A 10396-nucleotide genomic window follows, 5' to 3' on the forward strand; every position below is an offset into this window, starting at 1 on the left:
GTTTTATATTATTGTGAAGCACTTTGTGGTTTTTATCCTGTGAAGAGTGCTATATAAATCAATAAAGAAAGTAAATTACAATTTAAATGAGTTTTTCCACCATTAAAATGTGCAAACAACAAATTTTACAGAACACTGACAAAAAAATTGTTGTGATAAAATGTCACACAATTACTAGATGCAAATTTAGCCCTCTAAAAGGCTTCACCATTGGTTGTGTGGAGTGGTCCCCTGACTTTGCTCCTGCAGCTGGATGTGAAAATCATGGGCTGTTTAATAAAACATTGCCAATGAATTATTATCAAATTCCCCTTCATTACATTTCATAATGTTAAGGCATGGTCATACTGAAACCACAGACAATATCAGGCAATGAGAGTGTACTACCTTTGTAAGCAGATGAAACAATTTATGCAAAAATATGGGAACTCCGGGCAAATGTTATGCAAATAACGAACATCAATAGGAGGCTTTTTCAATTATTAAAATGCTGCTACTTGTTATTGTAACAAACAGGGGAACAAAGTCACTCAGTTCATCAGCTGGAAGGTTATTTTTTGTGATCATTCACAGAGCACTGCTGTCAGCCTAGTATGCCCTCAAGTGTACAAAGTAAACTAACAACTGGGTCAATAATCAGAGATGAAATGTCATCATCTAATGGGAAAGGCGTTGACTGATGTTCCCTTGATATTTACCAGAAAGCAGTCTTCTCTGGATCCAGTCAGTCAATTAGTGACTGATTACTTATTTATTCTTTTCCCACTGATCTACAAACAGATGATTGCAAAAATGACCAGCTGTGTGCATCAGAAACATTAATCAACAAATACACAGGAATACTCTTTGATCGAACTTATACATCTTATAATGTTCACTTTATTAAATTATTTACAAATTTAGCCCGCTGCTTGTAAATTCAGAGGATACACTTGATAACCTAAGTGCTTTCAGTTGTAATATTCATCTCCAACAATACCTGGGAATGAATAATATGTGTGTATATTATAAATTGACACGCAAAAGGAGACAAGTTGTAATTGCAGACACCAAACGGCCAAAGCAGTAAAACCACCTGCACCACGATGGTCACCTAAATGTCAAAGCATGGACACGAGACACTGGCAGAGGATCCTTTGGATCGATCGTGGGGGGTGGGAATCCTAATTAACTGCTCTCTGGGGATTTTGCAGGCCGATGGGTTGCCTGTAGATTATTTAGCTGGCTCATGGGTGTCAAAGTAACATCTATATTCCTTTCACCCACTGGTTGCTGATTAGAGCCCAGTACACTAACATGTTGTGTAAACAGAAGATATTGGTTTGTTTTATAGACGAAAGATGGAGCTCTCTCAGAAAGCTGCAGAAGAGGAGGAGCGTTATCAGAAGGAAATGGAAAGGTGCACAACTCATTACTTTTAAATGTGATGAACTTCCACGCAAATATTGTTTGAATGTGTATATAATTTCGTACATCTCTGTAGGATTGAAGCTATGGAGAAAAAACACAACAGAGAGTGGGAAGAGGACTATGGTACTGACAGACCCAAGAGCCCTAAATCCAGTCCAAAGGTCCCATCACCAAGAACCACCCCAACTCCAAAGGCCAAAAGTTCTCGTAAGGACCGACAGCAGTGTCTTCTTTTTAAAATGCATGAATCCCGTGTTTCGTTCTGAAACCAGCGAGGCGCTCGTGTTTTACTTCATTCACCCAGTTTCTCTGCGCTCTCTCTCTCTGCCGCTGCTGTGTGCTGTGCTGCTTTTTATGACCTCTTCTTTATGCTGATGAAGTCAACTCTTTCGCTGAGGAAGATGAGGAAGATGAGGAGGATGAGGAGGACGAGGAGGACAGAGAAGTGAGTGTGCGGCCTCAGCTGACATTGTGACAGCTGTTGTAGGTGGATGTCTGCGCGAAGCAGCAAACGCAAAGACAAGTGCAGGATTTCCTTTGCCAATCACAGTTTCACAATGGGAGTCTTATGTTTGTATTATTACTCCAGCTGTTTATTTGTTTTTTTTGTTGGTAGAAGCTGCTGAAAGTTAATGCCAGCACATGTTTTGCATCACTTGAAATGCAGTTACAACTTCATTTTTTTTTATTTGGACAGCATGAATGGATTCATTTCTCTCTTTGAGTGCTTTGTTTGGCTGGGATGATGGAGTTTGATGTCACTGTTTAATCTGAAATCATCCTTGTAAGCCTGACCTGTTCATTTCTGTCTTTAGCATTTGGCTGGTTTTATCGATATGAGGGGAAACTGCCATCATTACGCAAGGTACTGTCAGCTGTGTGGGTTCAGTTTGCTGTGATGTCTTCTTATAGTGTTGGTTAGACGTTTAAAATCAGGGCTTTTGCTTTTAACTTTATTCACTAAGTGAAAGTGGTTTGCTAGGGTTTTTTATTCATACACTGTGTGGTATCACTAGGCTTTATTTGCCTGCAGTGCTTTTGAGTTTGGATTGGCAGATTTGCCTGTCCCCGTTCCTTCCTTGTATTCTGACTAACTGGTGATATGTCAGAAAGGAGACAAAAAGAAGAAAAAGAAGAAAGTGTCCAACACAGACACACTGCAGGAGCAGAGAAAAAACAAGAAGGAGATGGAGTTTGAGCTGAAACTCGCCAAAGAGAAGGAAGAGATGCACGAGCGAGAGAAGCAACTCAAGATCAGTCGGCTGGTTCAGGAGGTATGTGGAGGGGGTGCAGAGGAGCAAGCGCTGAGTTCAGCTGCATACATCGGTTATTTTATAGATCAGCATGCAAGCACGCGTGAAGGACTGACTCCTGTTGTGTGATGCTGCCTGGCTCTGACTCTGTACCAGGTTTCAGAGACGGAGAGGGAAGACTTAGAGGAGTCAGAAAAGGTGCAGCACTGGGTGGAGCGTCTATGTCAGACACGACTGGAGCAGATCTCGTGTGTGGAGAATGAATCCCCCGAGGTACAGAGTGAGACCTCCTCTGTCTGAATGTAATTTTATATGCAATGTTTAAAATACTGGTTAAAGAACATATATACTGCTTTGAAGGCACAGCAGCCCAACAATAATGAGCAAGGTGGCATCAGTTCACTCATTTGCATGGAACAAAAACAGGGAGACTGCACCATGAGCTGAATATTAAATGCAGTCATTTGTTTGTTGAACAGAATATTCAGCCAGTCATGTTTTTGTGTAATTTGGTAGAAAAGTTCAGGCGGTATTTTTTTCTTAAGGTGCATTCATTGTGAAATGGTTTAAAAGGTGAATTAACGTGAGGTGAAATTTTTTCCATTTCATTCTGACTTCTAAGCTCTCCCCGCCACGCTCCCCTGCTTCTGAGCCAAAAGTGAAGCGTTTTCCTGGTGGTCTTCACCTGGCCACCACTGATCTGGACGACATTAACCTGGACGAAGTGGATCAGAGCTTGAGGGGCCCATTAAAAAGACTAGCCCCCACCCAGCCCAGCACCAGCCAGCCACCCCCTCCCTTGCCTCTCCCTCCACGCTCGCCCAACCTGAATCCAACTATCCATAACTATCCCCCCTCTCCTTCTCAGGCGTCTCCACAGCGCCGGCCCCCTTCCCCACCTAATGCTAGGAAACCTCCATCTGCCTCATCCACTTTGACGAATAAGAGGCTGAGACCTCAGCCGCACCCCCAACCTTCCTCTCATTACCCGTCTCGTGTGTCGCGACCTCCATCGTCCCCTCAACCTGCTCCCCGGCCCCCTCCGCCCCCGCCCCCTCCTCCTCCTCCGCCGCCCCCACCTCCTCCACCACCGCCACCTCCACAGCACTCTGAAGAACGACTTGGCACCATCAGAGTGTACCAAAACCATCATCACCAGCATCCTCCCAGTCCACCAGAACCCAGGAGTGAGTGGGAGGCAGGCAGATATCTCCCCAGAGGAGGGATTTACTCGTCTAACACTAGTGAAATGTCCTACCCCTCCAGTCCAAAGGTCAGAGATCCTCATGTGTGAAACATGCGAGTTGCTATTGAAGATGTAGATTGCTACATCTTCAATAGCAACATTAGTTTTTCTTCAATGCGTAGGTTTAGGTGCATGCTCTTATGTGTTCGGATGTTTTAATGCATGAAGAGAGAGCAGCACGTTCTATCTACAGTGAGCTGCTTGTGTTTCTTTGTAGTGTGTGGTTTCTTCTTTCTTCTTATGTTTGTGCGTGTGCAGTTGGGCCTGTGGGGTTGGCAGTAGATGCTTTTGAACTCTCAGCCATAGTGTGATATCTGAGAGAACGGGTGTGGGTCTTGGAGTGTCTTGCGCTGATATTTTCCTGAGTGGTCTGTTTGTGCCAGAGGGCTGAAAGTTTCATTATATTCCACTGTGGCTCAGGTAATGAGAAATACATCCCATGCCAGTCGTGTTTCAACTTCAAGCAGCCCGCTGGTGAGTCTTGCTGCAAAAGGTCATGCTGACGTTTGTAATCGCACCTTCTTCTTTTCTTTTTTTTGTTCATTTAAAATGATGTGCTTTTCCAAATAAGCAAATATATATATATTTCAATACTACCCTTTGCTCAGTTGTTGCTTGGAAACCTGGTCTTTCCCCATTAGCAACTAGCTCCCAGTCCCCCCAATCAGAGGCGTCCGATGGCCCCGGTCATGTCTAAGCCTGTCATGCTGCCTCAGTCACAGACCCACCGCCCAGATCCACACAGACCTGCTCTACGATCTGATGGCCTGGTAATAAACACATTGCACTGCAGTGAATTTTCGAATATTCTCAAGATAAAGACCATTGGTAGCTTAAAAGGGTCATCAAACATTCAGACTTTTGACACAGCATGCCATCAGCCGGCTGAAGAATTACTCTTTGCCTCATCTCAGACTCCTGATGAGTTTCCCTGATTCTCCAGCTGTTTCCCAGTTTGTAGTTTTCATATTATAAAGGTGACCAGTTAATCTTCTTGTAATAAACTTGGATCAAACTGGGCAGCTTATGAATGTTAAAATCTGCATTTTAAAATTCAACAGAACAGCTTTGTTTTCCAGTAACTGTCACAGAGTCACAACAACACACTTCAGCACTGATATGCTGAAATGAGCCATTAAGTGATTATTATTCATAATAAACAGCCATTTTTGGGCACAACAAAACATTTGATGGCATTAATAGAATTAATATTTTTTATGTTTTATTGTAATCAATAAAACCATCAGTTTCTTAGTAGCAATTGTTAGTTGCTGGCATAGTGTAATGTCAATGTAAACAGCCAGCGATGGTAAGCTGAAACTGTGTTACAGGTAAATGTAGCTAAATGTGGTCAGAAGTCACCCGGACTTTGAACCAGAGGGGGCAGTAACACACTGCTGCTCAACCTGGTCTAAAGTTTCATCTTTAAAGTGTTCAGACTGGGCTAAAAGTCTTTACCTGCTTTTGTGTTTCAGCCTCCTGAAATGTTGAAACGGATGGTGCCTTTCAACTCGTCTTTTAAAACAAACAACAAGCGACAAGTAATCCATATGTCACCTTCTCCATTAATACTCTGCAGTGCTTTTCTTCTGTTCTTTTTTTTCTTTTTTTTAATCTCCATGCTTACGCCTCAGGTTTGGCTATTGAGTGAAACCTCAGTGATGGCTTCTTCATTTTTCCCCATGTGCATCACTGTCTTCTGATGTAGCTGAGCTTCTATTGATTTGGAGTAGACGATGATATTGTCTGCTCCATAAAGGAATGCATGTCAAAGGTTTGGTTTTACAGCAGTGATGGCAAGTGATGCTTTGAACTCTCTCATAGAGGCTCACTGAAGACTCCAAGTGGTTGAAATATCTGTCGACGTGTTTCTTGTACAGTCTACATAACCAGAAGAAAGGAACACGGTTGCTTTACGCTTTCATGTGGCTTTAGTTTAATATTTAAACACTACACCTGTTTGCATTGCTTGATGGCTCCTCTCTCCAGCCACAGCAAATAAAAACGTACATTACCAATGAGTTCGTCTTCTATGTCCAACTTTGAGCCACTGTGTAACAACAGGAAATGAGCCTCTCTGACTCATAACTGCGTAAATGTGATGTCCGTTTGCTCTTGTTTCCTTCCTATGAAATTAAACAGCCGTTTAGAATGATTTGTGAGTTTTTTCTGCCTGTGCGTGTAGTGTGAGTTATTGTCTTGATAATGGAATTAAGGGGTGAGACTTTCAAAGCAACTGTGTAACGCCTTAAAAGCCAAAGTGCTTTTTTTTTTTTTTTTTTTTTAAATAAATGACTCTGTGTTTCCCCTTTATCAGATCAACATAGGAGTGATTGTCAAAGGAAATCTGGCCAGCACACCATGCAGTGACTTGTTAAACAGCTCATGTCTGCAGTGATGTGCTCTTTATTAACTTCCTATTGACACATTGATCATTTTTAATAAACTGCCTTTTGATTCTCTTTCAGGGATTTCAGAAATATGTGGATGACTTTGACCCCTACTCCATGGTATCGTATGGCCAAGCCTAACACTAGAGCTATGCAGAATGTGCTGCAGATAGTATAAAATCACAAATAAAGACTGTTTAGAGGAATTCAGTCCAAAATTCAGTTTCTGCTTTTTCACGAGCCACAAAGTTTCTTACAAAAGCAGATGATTCTTTGACAAATCCTCCCAAAAGCCATTATAGCATATGACCCTATATAATCATGTCTTTTTTTAAGCTTTCTGCTATTGCAGTCTATTAAAATATGCAGTGAGGCTCCAAAAAAGATGTAAAGTCATATCTCAGCAACAGTTTTATCAATGAAAATCAAACTTGCAAAATTCAACCTTTTAAGCAACAAAAATGGTCTTACTGTATTTGACCACTAGAGATCCATTAACTTTATATTTGTGAAAATATAAAGTTAATGGTTTTGTTTACAAGCATGTGATCAGTAGATAATCAAGACAGCTGATAGGCCTAATTACTTACCTAATGATGTCATTAAAAATTGGTATTGCTGACACAATTTATAAAGTGGGAGAAAATGATAGGTTAAAAAACGAATTTAGTAATAATATCAATAAGTGACAGGTGTCAGCCGGTAAATAAACTAGACTAAATACTGCTGCATAACTAATTTCTGGTAGCTAGCCAACAGATCAAACATATTATAATTATCATTAACAGTTTGATGTGAAACCGGCAGCTTTTCGTTAACTTAAAAAGCTGCAGTGATCTTTTTTCCTACAGTCCTGCATTTTAAATATTGTTTGTTTGTGGCTAAACACATGTTCAAAGAGTAGCGAGCTATTCATTATGCTGCCACCTCATTTATTGTTTTATTAATCAGTTAGTTTGTGCCTCTCCATCTGCGATCCTTTCTCTGTCATAGTTCTCTGCGGACCAGATAGCCGGCCGAGATGTGAGGCAGCTGCGAATCAAAAAGGTAGGCAGAGCCTTTGTTGCTGTGAGGAGAGGAAAAGGAAGATATTCAAGAAAACGACTCATGGTGTGTTTGCTTATCATTCTTAAGGATGGAAACCTTGACCTGGCGCTGGAGGGGGGAGCAGACTCTCCTTTGGGGAAGTTGGTGGTATCTGCAGTGTATGAGGGTGGTGCTACTGATAAGCACGGTTAGTTCATTTTTAATCTCCACACTTGCATGTCATGATTTCTAAAAATCTGTATTTCAGTTTTTTAAAGCTTTGCTTTAAAAGCTACTGATGTAGTGGCTTCATTCACAGGCATGTTGACCTCAGCAAAGGTGGATGTTAGTGAAGGTTAACTCGCTAAATACAAGTGTCAAAGTCTTTGAGTCTGTTTACTTAAACTGCTTGTTCTTAACAAGCCACATGACTTTGTCCTGCTAGCGTCAACAGCTGGAAAACCTAAACATCCACATTAGTTCTTGAAGCATCTTGTTTTCTTTGCCACGGTTTGCTAATCAAATCTGGTGCTTGACTAGTGGCAGACGGACTCATCAACAGTGTGTAGTCTGAACAAATGCTGGACACCATGGAGATGCACAATACAAACTGGTGTAAACAGCAGTTTGTTGTTTTTTTTTTATACTGAGCTGATCAGCCAGGATGCATTTTTTCCCCATGCCCTTAAAACAGGTCCTATTCCTACCTAACAGAACAGGAGTTCAGTTCTGCTTTATTTTGTTGTACCAATTCATGTCAGGGCACTTGAAATTATAAGGTATAGACCCTGAAATAATAGAATGAGCTGACCATCATCAAAATGTCTTACAACCTGGTGTTCCACTCCCTCAGGTTCCAGCAACATACACACCAAGCTTGAGGTGTTTTTCCCTTTGAAATCCTACTCGGGGTAACCTTTGAAGCTCTTTTCTGAACTGAGTGATTTCTGTAATCAGCATCAGAAGTTAGCGTGGGCGGTCTCTCCCTATCTTGTTGATATGAATTGAGGTGTCATCAAGGGTTCAGTGGCAGAGATTCATTTATTTATTTGTAAAATTTATATGAGGTGAATATTTGTGTGTGTGCCTCTGGTTGAATGAGTGGCAGTCCTGTTCTTTTTGTAGTAAAATTACATCATCAGGGACATTGTGATACGGTCTCTGACCTCAAAGGGGATCAATAAACCTCCTTATTGTGACATGCACCTTTGCTGTGACAACAGGCACTGCATTAGTTATCAGTGTTATCCAGGCATACTTAAACCTGTGTGTGTGTGTGTGTGTATATATCTATTTTTTACATTTGCAGTGTTGCTATTGTCTCCTATTGATGCTGCTGCCCAGTTAAATATCTGTGACATCTGTCTTTGTAGGTGGGATTGTACCCGGGGATGAACTCATGGCTGTGAATGGGAAGATCCTGATTGATGCCACACTGACTGAGGGGCAAAACTCTCTGACTCGAGCCTGGAGCAGTGGAGGGGTATGACTCCAGAGATTCAGATTAAATGAAATGCCATGCTCCCTCCCTCCCCTTTTTTTTGTTAAGTAGAAATTTCACCCCCTTAGTGCAGCATGGTGTTTTATTGATTTTCATTAAAAACCTTATCAACAGTGATTGATAGTGTGTGTTGTAGATTCAGTTGGGCTGCTTGAGTTCATAACTCCTATTGATTCAGTCACATGCAAATTGGTTTTCACCCCCAGGATTGGATCGATGTGGTGATCGCTGTGGCCCCCCCAAAAGACTATGAGGATGAAGTGTAAGCATTCACGTTCTTCTTATTATTTATGCAGCATTTTGTTAGCAGTTTAATGAAATAAAATGGATTTTGTTCAGGTGTTTATAGGTGTGTGTGTGTGTGTGTGCGTGTGTGTGCATGTGTATGCAGCCCTAAGTCAGCATCAGTCAGTCACACCGTGAACAGAAAGGTGTTTGAAGGCAGTGCAACACTTTACAGACATGGCTACCTACTTCAGCACTAGCCCTCCCTCTCCTGTACCTCACCCTCATCCTGGTAATCGACGTAGTCTTCAAACCTCCTCTTCTTCACTGCACGTCCCCGGGGATGTTTGGTGTGGCGCTTGTTTTTATTTGGCCCCATTTTTTTTGTTGTTGTTCTTAAGGGCATGTGACAGTCTCCCTGTCATTTAGAGGAAAGCAAAGAATCTCTCTTCCTGTTATAGCTCGGCTAGTGCCACATAAAGAAAGCGTGACAATAACTCTATGTGGACACAATATGCAGCTTATTTAGAAAATGTCACCTCAAGACAGCCTGTCCAGTGATAAAACCATGCTGTTTGAGTGAAGACATTTACAACTAATGCGATCAGTGACCTGTGCCTCCATATATCTGTCAGATCACAACCCAGGGAGTCATAAATAAACGCATCCATACACGTAAGGCCTCTATGGTACCTCATGAGGTCATGGACACTTGTAAAAGCAGCCTAGGACTCCTGCCAGCCTTCAGCAGTTATTCTGATTCATGTTGTTCAATGGGACTGTTACATGTTCTGAAACCAGCCCATTCCCAGGGTTGGATCTGGAGTGTTTTTGATATAAAGATAAATAAAATGATTTCATGTTTTTGGTGCTCAGCTGCATGTGTTGGCCTGTAGTGCTGAGTGTGAAGTGACTGAAGTTTTTCCAGCGCATACATTTGTTAACAGTTAATAAAGCACAGCGGATTTAATCGTTTGTGTTTGGTGCAGTTGAATAAAGTAGATCTGACAGATCTTTTCTCTTGCAGGACGTTCTTTTGATCTCATCTACAACCTGCCAAGAAAACCAGACTAATTGAGAAGCTTATAATTTTTGATTCTTCCACGATTCACCAATCACAACACGACACATCAACTTGCCCAACATGGTCTTTTTGTCTTTACTTGGTTTTTCTTTCTAAAATTGAGCCATGCTGTCTATATGAGCTGTCACTGTCTTGGCTTGGTAATGGATGGTCCAGTCAATATGCAGTTGTCACCACCAATCTTCATCGCTTCTTCTAATTTAGACACACCTGAGCTTTCCTTTCATCTGTCAGTATAAGAAAGGGGGGAGGGGAAAGACA

General features: G+C 41.6%; 1 protein-coding gene across 1 annotated transcript in view; it reads left to right on the plus strand.

Moving 5' to 3' along the window:
• Positions 1 to 9092, plus strand: part of ush1c (Usher syndrome 1C) — a 19595-nt gene extending 10503 nt beyond the window's left edge. The window contains exons 12-19 of the mRNA XM_005734872.1: positions 1334 to 1399; positions 1484 to 1635; positions 2842 to 2861; positions 6378 to 6419; positions 7293 to 7346; positions 7434 to 7533; positions 8699 to 8808; positions 9033 to 9092. Coding sequence (XP_005734929.1) covers positions 1334 to 1399; positions 1484 to 1635; positions 2842 to 2861; positions 6378 to 6419; positions 7293 to 7346; positions 7434 to 7533; positions 8699 to 8808; positions 9033 to 9092 — 604 coding nt within the window. The remainder of the gene's footprint in view (positions 1 to 1333; positions 1400 to 1483; positions 1636 to 2841; positions 2862 to 6377; positions 6420 to 7292; positions 7347 to 7433; positions 7534 to 8698; positions 8809 to 9032) is intronic.
• The last annotated feature ends 1304 nt before the right edge of the window (positions 9093 to 10396 follow it).

Source organism: Pundamilia nyererei, unplaced genomic scaffold (assembly GCF_000239375.1).
Source record: "Pundamilia nyererei isolate P.nyererei 1_Seehausen unplaced genomic scaffold, PunNye1.0 scaffold00060, whole genome shotgun sequence".
In the NCBI taxonomy this organism is placed as follows: Eukaryota; Metazoa; Chordata; class Actinopteri; order Cichliformes; family Cichlidae; genus Pundamilia; species Pundamilia nyererei.